This window comes from Lagenorhynchus albirostris, chromosome 3 (assembly GCF_949774975.1).
Source record: "Lagenorhynchus albirostris chromosome 3, mLagAlb1.1, whole genome shotgun sequence".
NCBI classification, from domain to species: Eukaryota; Metazoa; Chordata; class Mammalia; order Artiodactyla; family Delphinidae; genus Lagenorhynchus; species Lagenorhynchus albirostris.
The window spans coordinates 152,462,489-152,484,069 of NC_083097.1; the positions used below are offsets into that span (position 1 = coordinate 152,462,489).

The 21,581-nt window shown below is 55.0% G+C and overlaps 2 protein-coding genes across 3 annotated transcripts in view; one reads left to right on the plus strand and one right to left on the minus strand.

Moving 5' to 3' along the window:
* Positions 1 to 4,073, minus strand: part of LMAN2 (lectin, mannose binding 2) — a 19,715-nt gene extending 15,642 nt beyond the window's left edge. Inside the window, exons 1-2 of the mRNA XM_060144294.1 lie at positions 3,672 to 4,073; positions 3,383 to 3,501 (exon numbers count right to left, since the gene is read on the minus strand). Coding sequence (XP_060000277.1) covers positions 3,383 to 3,501; positions 3,672 to 3,882 — 330 coding nt within the window. The 5' untranslated portion in view covers positions 3,883 to 4,073. The remainder of the gene's footprint in view (positions 1 to 3,382; positions 3,502 to 3,671) is intronic.
* Positions 3,973 to 20,834, plus strand: RGS14 (regulator of G protein signaling 14). Of its 2 annotated transcripts, none has more exons than XM_060144292.1 (16): positions 3,973 to 4,156; positions 6,945 to 7,171; positions 14,034 to 14,055; positions 14,244 to 14,422; positions 14,591 to 14,875; positions 14,961 to 15,104; positions 15,464 to 15,607; positions 15,724 to 15,835; positions 16,163 to 16,275; positions 16,736 to 16,939; positions 18,871 to 18,947; positions 19,195 to 19,321; positions 19,399 to 19,480; positions 19,583 to 19,629; positions 19,708 to 19,822; positions 20,104 to 20,834. In XM_060144292.1, the coding sequence occupies exons 1-16, from the start codon at positions 4,114 to 4,116 to the stop codon at positions 20,304 to 20,306; spliced, it is 2,124 nt and encodes a 707-aa protein (XP_060000275.1). In that variant the 5' UTR covers positions 3,973 to 4,113; the 3' UTR covers positions 20,307 to 20,834. The 2 variants fall into 2 exon arrangements, with proteins under 2 accessions (XP_060000275.1, XP_060000276.1); XM_060144293.1 differs by having other exon boundaries at positions 3,974 to 4,156; positions 14,783 to 14,875.
* Positions 20,835 to 21,581: the final 747 nt, after the last annotated feature.

The following is a 21,581-nucleotide window of genomic DNA, read 5'->3' on the forward strand; positions in this document are numbered from 1 at the left end:
ATCCACAGAATGGGAGAAAACATTTGCAAACAAAGCAATGGACAAGGGATTAATCTCCAAAGTATACAAATAGATCACGCAGCTCAATATCAAAAACAAACAATACAATCAAAAAATGGGCAGAAGATCTAAATAGACGATTCTCCAAAGACATACAGATGGCCAAGATGCACATGAAAAGCTGCTCAACATCACTGATTATTAGAGAAGTGCACATCAACACTAGAATGAGGGGGTGGCTGAGCAGGCAGGCAGGCGGCTAGGTGGGTGGCAGCAGCCTCTGGGCAGTAGAGGGGGCTCTGGGGTGGCACCACGGGCAAGGGTAGAGGGGCAAGTTGGCCACCACCGCTGCCGGGGGGGGGGGGGGGGTTGGGGAGGAGAGCCACTTCCGGGTAGGGAGCAGGTGGGAGAAGGAAAGGCAGGCAGCCGCTCGGCTGCGGCACTCTTTAAATTTTTTGGGGTGCCGCAGAGGCGACCCCTGGAGCTGATGTTCCTGATCCCCAGGGTGACAACGGCCGCTGCCTAACCTGGAAAGAGGAATGCCAGCTCCTGAGCAGGCCTCATTGGTGGAGAAGAGGCAACCACAGACCCATCAGGAAGCTGCCTCCACTGGCCCAGGCATGGAACCCGAGACCACAGCCACCACTATTCTAGCTTCCATGAAGGAGCAGATAACCCTGCATGTTGAAGAAAGTTGGAAACCTATCATGATTTTTGTTATGTAATTCCTTGATGGCCTCAGATGACTTCAAAATTTTATCTTTTGGCAAAGAATAGTATTCTGAATGGATGTTTTGTTGGAGAAAGCAAAAGGGGTTCTGGTTTCTCGAGAAAGAAGAAACCTACTTCTGCTCATGGGCTACCTCTTTTGTGAAGCCATGTTCACCCCAGCCTGAAGTCAACAAGTCAACTCTCTCCTGATCTTCTTTGGCACTTTATACCACTGCTCTCTTATCATATGCTCCTTTGAATGATGATATAATAAAAAGCTACCTAAGGATAAAAAAAAAAACTACAATGAGGTATCACCTCACACCAGTCAGAATGGCCATCATCAGAAAGTCTACAGGGACTTCCCTGGTGGCTCAGTGGTTAAGACTCCATGATCCCAATGCAGGGGGCCCAGATTCAATCACTGGTCAGGGGAATTAGATCCCACATGCATGCCACAACTAACAGTTCTCATGCCACAACTAAAAAACCCAGCGCAACCAAATAAATAACTATTAAAAAAAAAAGTCTATAAACAATAAATGCTGGAGAGGGTGTGGAGAAAAGGAAACTCTCCTACACTGTTGGTGGGAATGTAAACTGGTACAACCACTATGGAGAACAGTATGCAGGTTCCTTAAAAAACTAAAAATAGAACTACCATATGATCCAGCAATCCCACTACTGGGCATATACCCAGACAAAACTCTAATTTGAAAAGATACATGCACCCCAATGTTCACTGAAGCACTATTTAAAATAGTGAAGACATGGTAGCAACCTAGATGTCCACTGACATGGATAAAGAAAATGTGGTACATATATACAATGGAATATTACTCAGCCATAAAAAAGAATGAAATAATGCCATTTGCAGCAACATGGATAGACCTAGAGATTACCACACTAAGTGAAGTAAGTCAGACAGAGAAAGACAAACATCATATGATATCACTTCTATGTGAAATGTAAAAAAAAAAAAAAAAGATACAAATGAACTTATTTACAAAACAGAAACAGACTCACAGACTTTGAAAACAAGCTTATGGTTACCAAAGGGGAAACGTGGGGGAGGGATAAATTAGGAGTTTGGGATTAACAAATACACACTACTGTATATAAAATAAACAACAAGGACCTACTGTATAGCACAGGGGACTCTACTTAATATTCTGTAATAACCTCTATGGGAAAAGAATCTGAAAAAAGAATGTATATATGTATATGTATAAATGAATCACTTTGCTGTACACCTAAAACTAACACAACATTGTAAATCAACTATATTCTAATATAAAATAAAATTTTTTTAAAAATTTATATGACAGAAAAATGTGACAGAATGTGACTCCGGGGGAAATAGTTAATGAAGTACTCTCTGAGTGGGTGGCACTCGAGCTGAGACTTAACAGATAAGAAGAAACCAAGCAAGCATGAAGAGACTGGAGACAGTGTCCCAGACAGAGGTAACAAGTGCAAAGGTCCTGAGGCAAGAAGGCAGCCAGAGAGGCTGGAACAAAATTAACAGAGCGAATGACTGGAAATGTCAGGCACTAGAGGCCGGACTGTGCAGACATAATGCATGTTTGTCCCTTCACAGGAGACCCCAGGCTCTGAGGATCAGAGTGAAAGCTAAACAAAGTATCCCCAGATGCCCCTAGCTGGAAGGAGAGGTGGAGCTGAGGTAACAGGCAGATGAGGCAACACAAGGACAGTGTGGGCTCTCAGAACTAAATGGGGACGTCATCCAGAAGGGACCAAAGAGCAGAGTAACAAAGAAAACTAGGACACTCGCCAACAGCTTAGGCCATGGGAACGGTTGGGATCAGGCAGGCTGAGGAAGGAGTACATTCTGCCCCCAATTATTCCCCTTTCACCCCTTTCCTGACCTTCCTTGGTGTGGAGTCTGTGCAGCAGCTGATCTTGGCCACTGCTTATATATGACACACCAGTGACACCTGAGGCTCCCTAACCTCTACAGCAAAGGTCACAGAAACTAAACTGCCCATGAGTCCACTGATGACTAGACCCTCAATCAAGCACTAAGGAAGGGGACTGAGTCTGCAAGTATTTCTAAGGGGTTCCTCCACTGTCCAGGCTGGGTCAAGTGTAGCAAATGAATTGCTGGGCTTGGAAATGAGACAGATCAGAGTTTAAACGTTGTTTATGCCATTCGCTGTCTGTTAGCTCTGCAAAAACTCAGGATAGCCATCTACATCAGTCTGTTTGAGAATTAAGTGCGATAAGGCACGTTGAAGTCAGTGCCTAACACACAAAAAATACCCAATGAAGACCCCACTCGTTCCACTTATCCCACTAATGAGAGGGTTCAGTTCAGGCAGATGACAGCCCCTCTACTTACTGGCTATGTGATTTTGGGGAAGGCACTTTCAACTCTGAGTCTTAGCTTCTTAGTCAGTGAAACAGAGATAACATCAGTTACTTCACATGGCTTTTGAAGGAACGAAGTAAGAAGAGTGTACGAAATGTCAAGCACAGCTCCTTACACATGGTTACTTCAATTGTCATTACCTGTTATTACTGGCGGGTGTGACCAAGATGGGGAAGGGGACGGAGGAGGGAAGGGCGGCATTCAAACTAAGCTCAGGTCTAGGCTGCTGACTGCAGTGACTTACTTAATGCTCTGCCTAGCCTCTTGGGAACCACTCACCAGGTGGTTCCAGATAGAGCCCTCTTTGCTGCGCTCGTCAGGGGTCAGACGCACGTACTGGCTCGTGAGCATTGTGCTGCCTTGGAAGTCCCAGAGGAGCGTGGAGCTGGAACCGACCCCTGTGGGCAGAGACACGGGCACAGACAGGTGCGTAAAAGGCCAGGCCAGGACTCGCTTTGCCAGAGGCAGAGAACCCACATAACTGCTCTGACCAGGATAAAGGGCACCCCTTCCCCAACCCCATCCAGCCTCGCCCTCACCCTGAACTCATTCCCGCCCCAGGCCTCACCGTGGTAGGGCTTGATAAGCGAATGCTCCCGTTTGAGGTGTTCACTGTTGCCGTCAGTTATATCGGCAGCCACCGGCCCCAGAAACAGGAGAAAAAGTAGAAGTGTAGTGGGGCCAGGGCCGGGGCCGGGAAGCCCAGGCCTCCCCGGGCATCGCCGGCCCCAGCCCCAGCGCCAAACCCAGCCTGCCGCCGCCACCGCCGCCGCCGCCATTCTCCGTTCCTCTCGACCACTTCCGTCTTAGGACTTCCGCCTTCCGGGTGTTCCATCTAATAGCCTCCGGCCGGAAGCCCTCCAACCCTAGTGTCACCTGGGAACTGCCAGCAAAAGTAAAGCCTCGCTGCCGTGGAGACGGCGGCTGTATTTGCTGAGCAGCCTCCCATCCTGGTCGAGTGCCTTGGCGGCTGCGAGGCACCTGTCAGCCAGCCTCAGCAGTGGGTTCTTATGAGCGACAAGAGCAGCAACCAATCATGGAACAGCACTTTCGGCTTGTGGGCCAACGGGGAGCAGAGGGATGATTTGTGTCGGCGGGCAGCGCGAGGGTCGTCTGTGAAGTGGGGCATGCTGGAACTTGTAGTTTTCATGGGCCGCTCGCGCGGGCTGGGAAGACGAAGCCTAGAACTCTCTTGGCCTCTGGCCACTGGTGGCGTCCCTGGAGTAACCTTTCCCAGTCCAAGCAGAAGTGAGTTCTAAATTGAAGGCGGAGACTAGAATTCCAACTCCCGCGCCGCATAGAACTCACTAGGGCGAGACTTTTTAGCCATTTCTGGCTCCACGCCTTTGGAAACAGAATTCCTTTACTTGATGGCGTCCAGCATTCCCAGTTCCTCAGGCCCAGTTGGGTTTCAGCAGGAGGAGCAGACCCGAATCCCGTCCCAGTGATAGCTGGGGCCCATTCGTATCCAAACGATTGTAGTGCCTGCCTGGCGCAGCAGGAAGCGTCCAGGAAAGGTCCGGGAAAGCTGGCCGTGGAGCAAAGGTGGAAAACTGGTGGCCCACAGCCAAATAGAGCTCTTGCTGATGCTATTTCAGTAAATGACTTAACTACCGATATTTTAAATCAGGAGACAAATTCAAATTAAAAATCCAAGTTTCCAGCTTCTCAGGAAAAATTGGAAGACCCAACCACACTAGGCTCATGGGGCTGCCCTGCTAAAAATGCCTTACTTTTCTAAGCTAGTCTCCACTCTGGCCACTAATTTACAGCACCTGCCTGGCCCTTCTAGACGCTTGAATTAATGACCCCTGTTATAGATCACAGGGTGGGACAGTTGGTTTCCTGCTCCTTTAAGAAGTTGTCCTGTTGAATGAATGAATTTCTTCAGGATTAAGTGCTGAGACATCTTTTTAAAATTAGCGATATATGTATGTATATTTTAGAGATTTATCTGTATCTGTGCAAACAAGGACATGTGCATTTCACTAGACCTCCATGAGGGCTTAGATTTTTATCAGCTATAGTCACTACTTAATCCCCAGCATCTGGAAAAGTGCTTGGCACATAGAAGTTGATTAATAAGTAATTGGTGAAAGAATGAATGTTTGGTCTAGAGGTCATGTTGGGGGGAGAGCTTGTAAACTTTAAAACCCCCTATGAGGCTAGGCCCGGATCCATGACACAGCCACCCCCCATCACAGGTATACTGACACCGTCATGCACCTTATTAAGACCACCATTGGCAATGCTCCAGGCCCAAATGCAACTCCCAATACACACACCAAGTCTGACTTTATTGAATCTCTCTGTCTGTCTGACCTGGAACAAGGTGTCTGGAAAGAAGTGAGTTAGGACTGGGTGAAGAGCTATATTAACTAGGATAATGCTAACTGCTATAACAAGTAGACTCTAATGTGTAAAACAGCTAGAAGAAGTTGATTTCTCTCTCCCTTAACAGTCCAAGGCTGGTGTTCCTGGTTGATGGATGGCTTGTCTTCTTACACTAATGTGGAGACCTAGGCTCCTTCCTTTTTGTGGCTCCACAAGCCCTTAGGGCTTCATCATCTTCTGTATCCAGTCAGCTAAAGGGGAAGGAGAGAATGTGGAGGTCCACTCACATTCAGTTGGTGGGAACTAGTTAGCACATGGCCACACCTGACTGTGAGAGAGCCTGGGAAATTAAAGTTTAGCTGTGTGCCCAGGAGGACTAGGACATGAATTTGTGGTGAAGAATCACTCAGTTTCCACCTCTGAAGGTTTTGGGTCATGGCCCTAGAAGGGGGCAGTGGAGTAGAGGGTAGAATATGAAAGAGGGATGTCACCTTATCCTTGTAGAAAGAGGGGTCCAAACTGGAGTGGTGGGTGACTTGAGGGCTCTAAGTAAGCCCATACTTAGGTAAAATACAAGTCCCATAGTGGGTACATGCACATGTAAGAAAGAGGCCAACTGAGGACTGGGCCAGGCTGAGGAAGCAGAGTGTCCCTCTTCAGTCGACAGTACTACACCAAGGTAGGACTTTTATGTGAATGACTATAAACGCACACGTGTCTTTGGGCACAGATGCACCTTATTTGTTCCCTGCCCAGGTGGGCGAGCGTGTGCATACTTGGTTGCACATGTCACTGGGGTGTCTGAGTTCATATGTGCCTGTGTTCATATGTGACAGGCAGATGTGCCTGTCACATGCACATGTCCGAAGGGCTGTGCATACATATGACCGAATGCTCAGGTGTTCCTGACGAGGGAGAACCTGTGTGTTTCTAACCTGTACACCTGAAGGGTCTGTGTGTGCATGACCATGCATGCAATGTATCTGTCCACACCCAGGAACAGGCCTGCAAAGGACAGCCTGGAGATGTCTCAGGACAGAGGTAGTAACTGCACGTGCACAACTGCCGGGGGAGGGGTGCTGAGTGTGCACATGCCAAGCACACAGCCGGTGTGGGATAGGTATGTGCTAAGTAAAGTACATAAGTGGACACTTACATCACAGTACACATGTCCCTGTGTCTATGGTAGCCCCTGCAGGGTGTATGAAGTTGCCTAGGTGTGTGAATGTGTACTTCTGTGTGCCCAGATGTGCCCTTGGAACTCCCCAGGCTGGGCCAGACCAGGCTGGGCTCCTTGTTGGGCACACAGAGGCCTCTGCTGTGTGTTGGTGCCTGCATGGGGCACTGCCAAGGGTGCATTGGCAGCATGTGTATGTGCGTGTGAATGTGTGTGTGCGCCTGCGCACGCGCGCGCGCACGTGTGTGTGTGTGTGTGTGTGTGTGTGTGTGTAGGAAGAAACATTCGCTCTCTTAGACCTTGCTTCTTTCTGTGGTTCGGTTTCTATAGAGACACTTCCTGTGGAAGAGAAAAGAGGTAGTGAGCTGGTGTTTCAGGATGTGAGGGCCCGCAGGAGCGGAGCTGGGCTCTCTCTCTGCTGCCTGCCCTTCGCCGTGCAGGCTCTGGCCAGAGCTGCCTACAGTCCCCATGGTGGGCGCCCCCCGCAGTGGGGACCCGTGAACAGCAGCGGCATGCCAGGGAAGCCCAAGCACCTGGGCGTCCCCAACGGACGCATGGTGAGTGCGGGCTCCAGGCCAGGCCCACAGGGAGGGGGTGGGCACACCCAGGGTGGAGCCCAACAGGCACACCCGGCAGGGCTGGGCTAGAGCCTGCATGCTGCCATCGGGCGGGAGAAGTTGGGGAGAGGCAGCAGCAGGTGGTAGAACCTGGCACCCTCATCCCAGGACCTTCCAGATGGTTCTGATGGGGACCTGGGGCCACTCCGGTGATGAGGCCAGAGGAGAGCAGGCATAGGCTTCTGGCCCAGTCCCCACTGCTCTCTTACCTACTACTTTGGCACCATCTGGGGCTGACTGCATCCTAGGGTAGCAGGGAGTCCCGGCATGCCCTTTGCCCCCTGTATACCCCTACGGGGACCCAAGCCCCCATACCTCACTTAACCTCAGCCCCTCCCTCACCCAGTGTCCTGATGCCCAAGGTCAGGTAAGGGGCAGCCTTTAATGGGTCACTGACCTCCACCTAGACCTACTCCAGAGGCTTCCTGCCAGAACTAGCCATCCTTGGGCAGCCTGGGATGGGTCAGCAGGGTCAGGCCCGGTTGGCACAGCTTCTGTCTGTTCTATTCCTGGGCTACTAGGACGGGTGGGGGGAGCTGAGCACTAGGGTGCCCCTGGCTGCTGCTAAATCGTCTCCCTGGCTGCTTGGCATCCAGGTGAGAGCTGCCCTTGAAGAGACCCGCTTCAGCAGATGGAACTGGCTGTGTCGGTCTTCTCTTCTCTCCCTAGGACACCAGGCCACTTGGCAGAGTCCCAGCCCCTCCTAAAAACTCCAGAAAGTCCAGTGTCCTAGTCGCCTACCCAGCCCCAGCCTAGTACTGTGGGACAAAGCCAATGGGTCCAGAGAGACCTGGGTTCTAATCTCAGCTCTGCTGTCCCTTACTAGAGGGTCCTCTCTGACCCTCAGTTTCTTCATCTATAAAAGGAGGAGTTTGAAAGGGATTTCAAAGGCTTGCTGAGACCATTAAGTGGAATAATGAATATGAGCCCCCTGACCCACCATGGGGGTTCCATAAATGTCAGCCCAATGCCCCCCTTCATTCTCAGCCCCTTTTCAAGGATCCCCTGCCTCACCAAGAAGCTGAGCCACTCCCCACCCTTACTCCTCCTCCTAATTCCCAAGACCTGTCTCCATACCTCTTCCTCCAGCATCTCTTTATTGGGCAGGAGAGAGGCAAATCCCTCCAAGCTGGCCATGTCCCCCACCTCACTATCTCTACCATCAAAATGACTTTGGAAGTTCGAGCATCCATGGGCCTCGCACTCCCTGGAGGCATGATGCTTGGCTCACCCCTCCCAAAGCATCCAGGCCAAGGAGGAACACACCCACTCCCACGCCCACCCCAGAGGGCAACTGGGTTGCTGCTTCTGGGCAGTGCCCAGAACTGCAGGGCAGTGCCCAGAACTGCAGGGCAGCTGAGGGGGCCCAGAGACAGACCCAGCCTCTGCCCATCCCACATCAACCTATAGCTTCTCTACTCAAGAGTCATTCAGAGCAGGGAAGGCCCCCAAGCTCTACCCCCAGCCCTGCAAGCCCATGGACTTGCTTTTCTCAGCGACGTTCACACACAGGTTTATCTTTGCCCTTTCCGGGCCCATTCTGAACTCTGTGCCACCTCTTGGAATCCCGAGGGTCACAGATTGGCCACTTGCTGGCCATCGGGCAGCCTTCTGAGGCCACACTCAGCTGAGACAGGGAGGGACAGACCAGCATCGGATGTGCATAGATGTAGGCCAGCTGTCAGCCTCCTTCCATGAGTCACCTCCTAAGGGAGGTTCAAAGGAGTACATGACATGCTAAGGGCAGCTGGCAAGAGAGGGACCCGCTTTTGAACCAGGCCAATCTGACTCGACGCCAGGTCTCCTCCACCTCCCAGAACTGCCTGGCTTCGTCCTCCCCCATCTCCTCCTGCCACCAACCCCACCCACCACCACCGTCATTCCCTGCTGAGGCAACTTCATTTGTCAGCCTCGTCTTTCTGCCACTCAGCTTGTCAGGGGGTTGCAATGAAACCTGTCACTTACAGATGGCTCCCAGCCTCCCTCCCAGAGATGCCTTCACAGAGTCCCAACTCCCACTTCATTTGTTCACTCATGCATTCATTCAACAATCCCTCCTTAGGGCCTGCTCAGTGCTGGCCCTGTCCCAGGCATCAAGACCAAGGCCCATCACCCTAGGCCCTGCCCTCAAACAGCTCCTGGTCTGGCAAGGCACAAAAGGCACGAGCGCAAATACCAGAATAAAATTAAGGTTTGGATAAGAGCAGTAGGTCAGGAATAGAGAAAGCTTGAGGAAGACCGGGGGGAGAACAAACTTCTCCACTCACTTCATGCATTGTTGGTGTGGAAGATGTCCTGAAAGGATGTGCCAGCTGGAGGAGGGAACAGCATGGGGAAAGGCCTACACGCAGGGAAACATGATGTGTGTACAGGGACAAGGCCCAAGGGCTGGCGAGCCTAAAGCCTGGAGAGGAGCAGTTACTGCATCCTGTCACTCTCAGGGTGCCCAGTTAGTTTCCCTGCACAGGAAGACCTGGAAAGCAGAGCCCACTGTACCTTGGCCTACATTCCTGGAGTCTAGCTCAGGGCCATAGGCCAGCTCCACAAAGCTGACTCAGGCTGAAGAGCCAGGCAGCCAGGGTTCTCAGTGGGTCTACCCAGAGAGGATCTCTGGGCCTCAGTCACCCCAAGCCAGGATGAAATAAGATGATATAGAGGGCCAAGCCCAGAAGACGCTCAGTAAATCAGCCCTCCCTTTGAAGTCACCCCTCCAGGGGGCAGAATTCATCCAGGAGCCCCTGAGCCCTTTACCCCAATCGACCTTGCCCATCTATGCCACAAGGGCTGAGGCCCTGGGGCTCCCAGGTCCCCGGTACGTCTGCTGTTCACCCAGGAAGGCAGCTCAGTGGAGGGGAGACCTTAGGTTTCCAGAGTCAGGCACACTTTGGCCCTAATTTCAGCTCAGGCACTTCCCAGCTGTGTGATTTCTTTGGGCCAAGGTTTCCATATCTGTAAAATGGGCGTAATAATACCTGCCACATAGGATAAGGATGTGAGGTTGGATGTGTGACATGGATGTGTGCCGTCCATGTTCTCTCTCTGTCGGAGAGCTCAGGAAATGTCGGGTCACCCTCATCTTTGTATTCTCAGATACCAGTGGCTCCCCCAGGGCCCATTTCCAAGGAAAAATGTTTGGCAAACTGAGTCCAGACCATGGGTTGGGGTTGCCACTTGGCCACCACACCCTTCCTCCTCCTTTCTTCCCCTTTTCTCCCATTCACTCACCACTTCTCCTCAGGCAAGCCAGGGTGGGGCAAGGCCAGCCCTGCTCAGCACAACTTCCCCAGACCCAGGAGCCTGGGCAGATCAGAGCTCCAGGCAGCGGCAGCAGCATCATGCCACTCTCCCTGCTGCACACCTGCCACATTCACAAATGGGGCCTCGCTGATTCACCCTTCCTGGCAGCTCCAGGAGGTTGGGAATGCTGAGCCCTATGCTACCCAGGGGGAAATTGAGCCCCAGAGAAGGGAAGTTACTTGCCTCAGAATGGTCAATCTGGAATTGGACCCCATCCCCGCTCCCTGCCACTTCTGGATCTCCGTCCTGTCTCAGACCAGGTTATTAATATCTAGAGGGGCCCAGGAAGAACTGCATGGGGCATTCGGAGTCAAAGCATCCCTGGCAAAGGGGGTGCCAGCGCCTCCTGTGAGGGCAGGGGAGGGCAACTTGGGCCCTTGTGGCTGCTTGGGAGCACCTGGGCAAAGAGGGTGCTCTTTGAGGAGGGAGTTCAGGCTGATTCTCTCCTACGGTATAGGCCTGCCCTCCAGGAGCTACAGGCTGGTAGGGGAGAGGCCTACAAATAGGTGGGCAGCAGTGTGGTGGGCAGGGGGATTCGGGGCAACTGGAGTTTAGGGAAGACTGATGTCAACAGGCAGAGACTGGAGAGCTGTAAGGTGGGGGAAGCAGGAGCAGATACCAGGCAGAGGAAATAGTAAAGCAGGAAGCAGGAGTGTGAAGGGGTGTGGGGAAAATAGAAGTTTGATGAAGTGTAGGGTGGAGGTGAGGGGGAGGGCAATGGGGGAGGCTGAGGGGTTTATTAGTCAGGCTCAGGCAGAGCTTCAGCGGTAACCCAGCAACTGCTCTGCCTCCCAGAGTGAGGAGTGGGGCCGGAAGAGGGCCTGGGAGCCAGCCCCACATAAAGACACAATCCATTCAACAGGATGTAAAGAACAAAACGAAATAGGAGTGAAGCCAAGCCCAGAGCCCTCTGCCTTCCCTGGGGTCCTGGGCTGCCCAAGAGCATCCCGTGCCCCACCCCCTGACACACGAAAAGTGCCGTGGAGAGCCCTGAGCAAGGGAGAAGCTGAGTCCTGGGTTGGAGGGTGGGCCAGCGAGAGGCCCGGTGTGTGCTGGGTGCGGGGAAGAGGGAGGGCCAGGTGGCCACCGCAGAGTGGGAGGGGAAAGTCAGGATGGTTCCCGGAGACCTGGACGGAGGGCAGTAACCAAGGCTGGGAACAGCCACAGAGCAGCCTGGGGAGGAAGAACGTGGGACAGGCAGGTGCAGGCATGAGGGCAGCGGCCAGGAAAGGGAAAGAACAGCTGGAAGGGACCTTGGGCTTCAACTTGTCCCCTTCACACACCCCAGGAGTTGAGACTTTGTCCTGCAGCCCCGGGAGAGAATTCCTATGAAGCTGTGAGATGGGCAAGTGCAAAGGCAGGAAGGCGAAGGCTGGGGCAGCCAGGGGAGGGCGTGCAGGGTAGTTCCATGTCCAGCCTCCCTCTGCACAAGCTTTCCCTCCTCCTCCATAATGTCTTAGCCCTGTGCTCCAGCTTGGAGGCAGGCTCAGGGAGGGGCCCAAGGTTATAAAACTAGAAAAGGACAGGGCTAGGATTTGAATCCGTGTCTGACAGACCCGATCCCTGTGTTCTTCCCTCTACCGCAGGGCTTGGCAAAATTGAAAGCTGAAGCAGGGCCAGACACCAATACTAATGCGACAACAATAATAGTAATGTTCCTTAAATATTTACCACATGCCAGACAGTGTTATGAGTTCTCTTTCTATGTATATTTAACTTATTTAATCACAGCAAGCCTTTGAAGTCCTGACCATTATTTGCCCCATCTGTATAGAGGGAGAAACTAAGGCACAGAGAGGTAAAGTACTCTGCCCAAGGTCACACAGCACAAATGTGAACTCAGGTAGTGTGGGGTCTGCCTCCATAAATAACATAAATGCATCAAACTGGCCCCAGAGACCTCTGAGGAGAGTGTGAAACCCTTCTAGGGAAAGCGATTGCTGCTCAGGGCCAGCCAAGGTTGCCATGCTGGGAAGAAGCTCAAGGTAGCTGGGGTTTCATGTAAAACTCCTGACTTTCATATGTGGGAAACCCCTTTAAAGTTTAAAAAAACCAAAAACATTCTGATATTAATAATGTCCTACTTATTTGCTGGCCAGCTCTGGCCCACAGATGTGTGACCCGGGTGCTCCCAGGTTGGGGAACAGAGAGGGAGATTCCAGCTGGGAGGGCAGGGAGAAGCTTGCTGGGGAGGAGATGTTTGCAGACTTGTTTCCAGTAGGGATGGAACGAAGGGACAGGTGGCAGAAGCTCCTGTGACAGGACCTAGTGAAAATGTAGGAGGTGAGAGGGAGGAAGGAACTGGGGATCAGTCAAGCCCTGGTGTTAGGAGCCCAGGTGATGGGAGGAAAACCAGATTCAGGGAAGTTGGTTCCGTGCCCTGCTTTGGTGGTGGCAGACGTGGTTTCCAACTGGGACTGGCTGAGTTGGAAGGGCTTGTGGGGCATTTGGGTGGAGATGTCAGCAGGAAGTTGGCTATGTGTGTTTGAAGCTGGGGAGATGTGGGAGGGAGAAAGGGCCCAGAACAGAGTCAGAGAGGGGTAGAGACCACCTTGTGTGTATAGATGATGAGGAAGCTGGAGGATTTGCTAGGAAGGTAGGAAGACCGAGGGAAACCACTGCAAGAGTCATTTTGAAAGGAGGGTTTTTCTGTTTCACTAATGGTTGGGATTCCCAGAGAAGCCAGAGTTGTGCATGTGGGGGAAGGGGGGATGCGCAGAGGAAGGGATTGGCCTCTACAGCTACTCACAGGGTAGTCCATAACCAGCAGCATCAGTGCTTGGAATCTTGTCAGAAACGGAGAGTTTTAGGCTCTCCTGAAACTGAATCTCTGGAGGTTCCCCCCCCCCCGCCATCATTCTAATGCACACTAAAGTTTGAGAACCACTGCTCTCTACTATAAAATAGCATCCTATGCCCTGCCCATGGTGGGGTGTTTCCAAGAGGAGGCAGTTGCAATAAGGAGATCATCAGTTACAGAGACACCTCTCCTTCCTCAAAGACAACAGCAAACATTGCTATAACACCTGCCACATGCTGGCCACTATTCTAGACGCTGGAAATATATTAAACTGATTTGATCCTCACAGCAGGCCCAGGAAGTAAGTTAACTATTATTATCATCATCCCTCACTTACAGATGGAGACAAACAAGTTACTTGCCCAAAGTCATACAACTAGTTAGTGGCAGAGACAAGATTAAAAGTTTGTGTTCCTACCCACCATGCTCTACACCCAGGCTCACCCAGTGGGTGCTGGGGGTCAACAGGGGTGACTGGGATGTACCTGGTATAAGTCCCAGTGGACACAGTGGTTGGCACATGATGGAAGGGGAGCCAGGGGCAGCCTGAGCAAAACCCTGAGCAAGCAGTGACCTGGCTGAGAATGCCCAGTGTGGCCCTGCAGGCAGAGAACACAGCTCCAGTCCTGGGGGCTGGGCCTAGAACTATCCCTTGAGAATCCACCCTGGGCTCTACTCTGACTTTCTACCTCGGGTTTCTTGTAGGTTGTGGCTGTCTCAGATGGAGGTAAGTGACAGAGTATGTGGAGGAAGCCTGGCTGGGGTGGGGGTGGGGGCTGAGGGGGGTGTATGTGGAAACAGCGTGGGGATACCCCTGCCATTTGCTGTCTTTCCAGGAAAAGTACCTGAGATGGGATTGGGCCAGGGGCTGGGGAAGGCTGCAAGGCTCAGCTGCACTTGTCCATCCCCCTGCAGAGCTGAGCAGCACGGCGGGGCCCCAGGGCCAGGGAGAGGGCCGAGGCAGCTCCCTCAGCATCCACAGCCTTCCCAGTGGCCCCAGCAGCCCCTTCCCCACCGAGGAGCAGCCTGTGGCCAGCTGGGGCCTGTCCTTCGAGCGGCTGCTGCAGGACCCGCTGGGCCTGGCTTACTTCACTGTAAGCCCTGGGGTGGGATAGGGAGGGCAGATGGCAGTGGCCACCATGGGGGGAAGGGTGGGGGGCATGGGAGAGGGCATGGATGGAGTTTCAGGCTGGCCAGAGTGGGACTCCTCTGTCAGCTGCCTCATCTGGCCTTTCTTTGGCACTCTCTTACTCCTCTCCCAGCTGGGATGTTTCCTTCTCTCTGCCTCTTATTTTCTCTCTGTGCCTCCGGATCTCATCCCATCTGTCTGTCTGGCCCTATCTGTCTGGCTTGGCCTCTTGGCCCTCTCTCTATACCAATCTCTTGGACCACATCCCCTGACTGGGTCTCTGTGTCTCGCCTCTGTGTCTGTGCCCCCTTCTCCCCACCCCCAGGAGTTCCTGAAGAAGGAGTTCAGTGCTGAGAACGTAACATTCTGGAAGGCCTGCGAGCGCTTCCAGCAGATCCCCGCCAGCGACACCCAGCAGGTGGGGAGAAGGGGGAACTGAGGTGGCGAGATGAGACCAGGGCCTGAGCCATGCCCCTGACCTTCTCCTGTCCGTCCTGCCCCAGTTAGCTCAGGAGGCCCGGAACATCTACCAGGAGTTTCTGTCCAGCCAGGCACTGAGCCCTGTGAACATCGACAGGCAGGCCTGGCTTGGCGAGGAGGTGCTGGCAGAGCCCCGACCAGACATGTTCCGGGCACAGCAGCTTCAGGTGAGCGGTCCCGGAGGCGCGGCCTGAGATAAGGGGCAGCGCCTTGGAAGGGAGTTCGGTGGAGCAGAGGCAGGGCCAGATCCAGCGGCGGACCTTGAGCGGCAGAGATGGTGGGGATGGGGTGGGGAAGAGTGCAAATCTGGATGCTGGGACCCAGCTAAACGTTGGGCAGGGCGCGGGTCAGAGGTAAGACTAGAGGAGACAGTGAAGGAGGGACTAGGGGCGGGACCTGGAGCAAGGAAGGGCTAGGGGCTCGCTCCCTAGGTTGCGGACGCCGCCAAGCCCCAGGGCCGGGTCTGGGACTCTGGCGGCTCGCAGAGCGCCCACTCCAGCTCACCGCCCCGGCGCCGGTTCCGCAGATCTTCAACTTGATGAAGTTTGACAGCTATGCACGCTTCGTCAAATCCCCGCTGTACCGCGAGTGCCTCCTTGCGGAGGCCGAGGGTCGCCCCCTGCGGGAACCTGGCTCTTCGCGCCTTGGCAGCCCTGACGCCACGAGAAAGGTGCGGACGACGGCCTGTGGGGGCAGGCGACCGGGTGCAGATCTGCGAGGGTGTGCCCACGGTCTGCCTGCGGGTGGGGCCCGGCCCAGTGCCAGTGGCTTCCCTGTATCTTGCAGAAGCCGAAGCTGAAGCCCGGAAAGTCGCTGCCGCTGGGCGTGGAGGAGTTGGGGCAGCTGCCTCCTGCTGAGGGCCCTGGGGGCCGCCCACTCCGCTTGTCCTTCCGCAGAGGTGAGGGCAGGAGCGGGCCGCAGAGATGAGCGGGGTCGGGAGTCTGGGCACGCCTGGAGAACACCCCCTTCCTCCTACTGGTCCCGCAGTCTCTAAGACTGTGAAAATCGAAATGCAGGTCCGTGTGCCCCCCATGTTCCCCTGGTGGTTCGGTTCCCACGCTAGACCCCAGAAGTTTGGGAAGCCCCCCTCAGCAGCGAAGCTTCCAGGAACCCAAACCACGTTAGACCCCTGTAAAGGGCTCCAACAGGGTCCGCCTGGCTGGGGAGAGGCCCCGGCAGAGGGGTTGGGGGAGGGGCTGTCCTGCTCATTCTCCCTCTCCCCTAGAACTAGGGGGCGGCGCGTCAAACTCAGCCTTGCGCCGAGAGTCCCAGGGGTCCCTCAACTCCTCTGCCAGTCTGGACCTCGGCTTTCTTGCCTTTGTCAGCAGCAAATCTGAGGTGAGCCCACTGCTGGGGGAGACGTGGTGTGGGCTCGGGCCACTACTCAGGCCCCTTTGTGTGACCACCCTCATTCCAAGTCACCGGCCCCACTTCATCCTCCACTTGATCCACATGGCCAACCACTCAGCCTACTCACTTTCTTCCTGTCCTCACCACATTGGGCCCCATGCATGTTATGGGTGCACATCCTCTTTAGCTGATGTGTGTGCACATGTGGGTGCCCAGGTGTGTACAACACGTGTGTAGCAGTCAGTGGGTGGACCTGTCTCTGGGTGCCCATACGTTTGGGTGAGCATACATGTATTCCTGTAGGAGGATGTATCCTGCCTGCCTACAAGTGTGCCCTTGGGCATGTGTATGCCTGTGTGTGCCCCAGTGAGCTTACGTTGTCTGTGTACCTGTCTGTGTGTCCTTGCGTGTGTACACATCACCTCCCTTGACACCTGCTCTGAATCAGAGCCACCGGAAGAGCCTTGGGAGCTCAGAAGGCGAGAGTGAAAGCCGACCAGGGAAGTATTGCTGCGTGTACCTGCCTGATGGCACAGCCTCCCTGGCCCTAGCCCGACCTGGCCTCACCATCCGTGACATGCTGGAAGGCATCTGTGAGAAACGAGGCCTCTCTCTACCTGACATCAAGGTCTACCTGGTGGGCAATGAGCAGGTGCGAACCTGGCCTGTTCCCCAACTCTAACTCCCTTTCTGATCCTGAACCCACCCCCATTCCTGTCTCTGCTCAGCCATGACCCCAACACCAATTCCACTTCTAATTCCAACCCCATCCCCTATCCCCACCCCCTTCCTAACTCCAGCCCCCTGCCCCATGCCCAACTCCAAATCAACCCAGCACCAACTCCTCACTCAAACTCAGATATCCACTCTCATCCCATGAAAATCCTGTCCCCACCCCATTCCCATCCTGGTTTCTAGCTTCAGCCATCATCCTCACTGTGATAGTCTCTGGGAGGAAGAGTAGGGGAAAACCACTGCTGGAGCTGAGTTTTTCCCTGTCACTCCCAGAGTTCAGACTGCCCATCCCTGAAATGGCCATTTGGGGATCCCTTACTTCCTCTGCCACCAGGGGCACCCAACTGCACCCAACCTATGAAAAACTTTCCTTTAGGTACAAACTAGCATAGCTTTAAAGAGGAGGCTAGGGCAAAATTCACTTAAACTAAACCATCCAATAAGGGGAAATCTAAAGGAAGGATGCTGTATCCCAGGGAGACGCGTCAGGATTTCATTCACCCAGTAACAGTCCTAAGCCCCTGCCAGGTGGGGGCAGAGGGAGCCAGGCTGAGTTCTGTCCTCCAGGTCCAAAGGCTGGAGGTGAGTTAGGCAGGATGTGATCAGGAGGAGGAGTTGAAGTTCCAGAGAGTTTCTGGGTCAAGGAAGGCATTTCTGGTTGGTCCCAGGAGGCTTCATGGGAGAGGTGGCCGTTGATGAGGATGAGGACAAGTTTGCCTGGCAGAGCTGTGGGGGGAGGACATTCCAGGCACAGGTGGGAAGAAGTGCAGTACAGGTTCAGGGGCCTGGAGCATGGGAGTATGAGAGCCACAGTAAGAGAAGCTCTGCCCACTTTCTTGGGCCACCCAGGCAGCCTCTGCAGCCCTGATGGGTTTTCATGTCTGCTAAATATAACTTCACCACCCACACTCCACCTGTCCCTGCAGCACAGCACAGGCCTATTGCCTGGAAGAGGCTGCCTCCCAGCCCCGGGCTGGTGCAGGCAGCAGGTCCTCCAGGGGTGGTAATTACTACAGCTACTTTTATGTACCTACTGTGTGCCAGGCACTGTGCCAGATACTTCGCATCCTTCTGGCCTCACAGCTGTCTTGCAGGGAAAAGCCCTTTTTGCAGTGAGGAGACAAGAAGTGTCCTTAGTAGGTGGGAATGGAGAGAAGTGGACAAGTGTAAAAAAAAGGGACAAGGCCTGGGTGGCTGACCAAAGGTAGGTGGTGAGGGAGGAAATGCGTCCAGCTGGTCCAGTTGGTTTTCCCATGCCTGAGGGACAAGGGGTAGCTGTCCAGGAGGCAGATCCTGACCTGGCTCAGGAAGAGGTGGCCCCCATGTTCCAGGACTTAAGCCTACCCCTTAACCAAGCAGCCCCATTACCATTTCGTGCCCACCCCACCTCCATGTTTCTCATAACTCTGTTCCTTTTCCAAGTCTGTCCAGCATTCTTTTTTTTTTTTGCGGTACGCGGGCCTCTCACTGGCCTCTCCCGTTACGGAGCACAGGCTCCGGACGCGCAGGCTCAGCGGCCATGGCTCACGGGCCTAGCCACTCTGCGGCATGTGGGATCTTCCCGGGCGAGGGCACGAACCCGTGTCCCCTGCATCGGCAGGCGGACTCTCAACCACTGCGCCACCAGAGAAGCCCCATGTCCAGCGTTCTTGCCACTAGGCTCTGATCCAGCCCGGTCTTGTATTCTGTCGGCATCTCTATGGCTTACCCGACCACCGGCCCTTCCCTCTGGCCCTTAGGGAGCCTCAGTGGAGGCCCTGGGAGGAAGTGATGATTATTCCCTCAGACCCCGGGGATGGGGGAGGAGGGAAGGAGAAGGAATTTTGAGACCCTGCCTGGCTCCTGTAGAAGGCCCTGGTCCTGGATCAGGACTGCACCGTGCTGGCGGACCAGGAAGTGCGGCTGGAGAACAGAATCACTTTCGAGTAAGTGTCTGTCGCTCCAGTCTAGGGTCCGGGGGTCCCAGCACTGGTTTGGGTCCCAGTTCTGGCTGCTGTTCTCCCTCCAAGTCCTGCCCCTGGTGTTAACCCCGCCCCTTAGGCTAAGGCCCCACCCCCAAGAGGTCCCACCTCCCCAGTTCAGGCTCCACCCTCTCTCCGGCCAGTCCCAGGTGGGTTGGGGGAGAGGCGCGGCGGGCTCTCCGACCTTCCGCAGCGCCAGGGTCCCGCGCAGGCTCGAGTTGGCGCCGCTGGAGCGCGTGGTGCGGATCTCCGCCAAGCCCACCAAGCGGCTGCAGGAGGCGCTGCAGCCCATCCTGGCGAAGCACGGCCTGAGCCCGCAACAGGTGTCGCTTCGTCGGGTGAGCCGTGTAGCCGAGGGGCAGGGGCGGAGCGGGGCGGACTGCCTGTCCCGCGGGCTGCTGACCTGTCCCCTCAGCCAGGCGAGAAGCAGCCACTAGATCTGAGGAAGTTAGTGAGTTCGGTGGCGGCCGAGAGATTGGTTTTGGACGCTCTCCCAGGTAAGGGACGTTGGCCCAGGGGCTCGTAAGGGACAGCTCTGGCCCAAGAGGAAGGGGGTCCAGGCGAGAGGCAGACAGGAACGGTGGCCCTCTCTGCCACAGGTGTGAAGATCACTGAAGCTGGCGACATATCGCCCTGCCTCAGCCAGGTGAGCGAGGGACTGGGCACCCTCTTTTGCCCGCCAGCCTCCCCTTCCGGTCGTGGCTCTAACCCCACATTCTCACAGGGTGGCCCGCCTACAATCCAGGACAAGGCCGCCCACCTCCCTCCACTGTCCCTGAACTCGCTGGCCCAGGCACCCAGTAGTATCACTGGGAAGCGGCAGACCTGTGACATTGAAGGTACATTGGGGATGATGGTGGCTAGGGACCAGAAGGTTGGGGACCGTTGAGGGTGGGTGGCCTTAGAGAGCCTTGAGCTGAGGCAGGGGCCTGGATGTCACTGGGGCTGGAACAGGGTCCACTGGGGTTGAGGGACCAGAAAGGCTGGGACAGGGGGCGGGATGGGGGCATTGGTGCTGGGGTCAGGGAGGCTGTGGCCATAGTAAGGGCAGCAGGACTGTGGTAGGCTAGCATAGGTGGGTCTGCACCCATGGTCCCCTTGACTCTGTGGCCATCCCCAGGCCTGGTGGAGCTGCTGAACCGGGTGCAGAGCAGTGGAGCCCATGACCAGAGGGGCCTTCTGCGCAAAGAGGACCTGGTGCTTCCAGAATTTCTGCAGCTGCCTGCCCAAGGAGCCAACTCCCAGGAAGCCCCACCACAGACTGAATCAGCGGCCCAGCCCAAGGGGAGCCCCTCAGACTCCACTGCGCACTCGGCCCTCTGACAGCTGCCCAACCGTCCAGGCCGGCTGCATGGCACCTGGCGGGCCAAGCATGCCATGGGCCCGCTCTGCATGCCCTGTCTGTGCCATGAGTGTCCCTGGCCCCTTCCTGCCACGGGCAGGCCCGCAGGAAGAGCTGGGAGGGGATGGAGAGGCGAATCAGAGGAGTGACACTCCACAGCTGCCACCACTTGGTCCCTTACAGGCTTGCTCGTCCATCCCTTGCTGCCAGGCCACCAGGGGGAAGTGGGCCTAGCCCCCAGTGCAGGTGTGCCCAACACGGAGGGGCGGCGTTGGCAGTGCCAGCCTCCCCACCATGTGCCAGGCCTCAGCAATGAGTAGGAAGAGGGGCCGGCTCTTCCTCAGGGAGCTGGTATGAGTAAGGCCTGGGGGTGCAGGCAGGCAGGCAGCCCCTCCCTCTACCCACAGAGATGCTACTGAACTTTTGGATTTTGCAGTTGGCTTGGGGCAGCTGGGTTTGTCCTGGATGTATGATATTGTTATAATAATAATTATTGTTCTGCCATAGGGCGTGTTCCTTGTGTGCCAGTCTACCCTGTGTGCCGCCCCCACCCCCAAACTGTGTTGCCTCTGTCACCAGGGTCAACGCCAGGAAGCCCTTGGCGACCTCAGGATGTACCCCCTGACTTCCTGTTGTCAGAACCTGTCTTCCTGACTGCACAGAGTATGGGGTGTGAGTGTGAGAGACAGACAGAGACAGCCAGAGAGAAGGAGGGAGGGAAGGAGGAAGCAGGGGAGGGAGGGAGGAAGAGGAGGGAGGGGTAGACCCCTCTGGGCAGCTGTGCCTCTGCTGGTGTCATTGTGCTGTTCTCTGAATCTGAGTACAGTGTCTGGTCACTGTCCTGTTTCTACTGGGGACTGAAAGTGTTTCTGTAGACATGGCAGTGGGCTACTTTGGATTCACCGAAGGCCTCGAGGAGGACACTGGTTTTTGTGGTGGGGGCAGGTTCTGCCCCCTGCCTGCTTTGGCTGGGTGGTCTTCTCTGTCCCCCAGTGGCCAGAGAAGCCCACAGCCCACACAGGGAGGAGGAACAGGGAGAACCCCAGAAGGAGAGCCCCAGCCTGGGGGCAGAGAAGCTAGACTCAGTCCCGGTGCTGCTGTGACACAGGAAACAAGGGGACGCAGGAGCCTTGAGAAGGCACTGGGGGAGTGAGGGGCCCTCTTGACCACCTCCAACAGGTTGAGCTCTCTTCCCCACTCTAGCTCTTTGTACTTTCTGTCCCCTCTGCCAGGGGCTCCCCATACCTGCCCCCTAT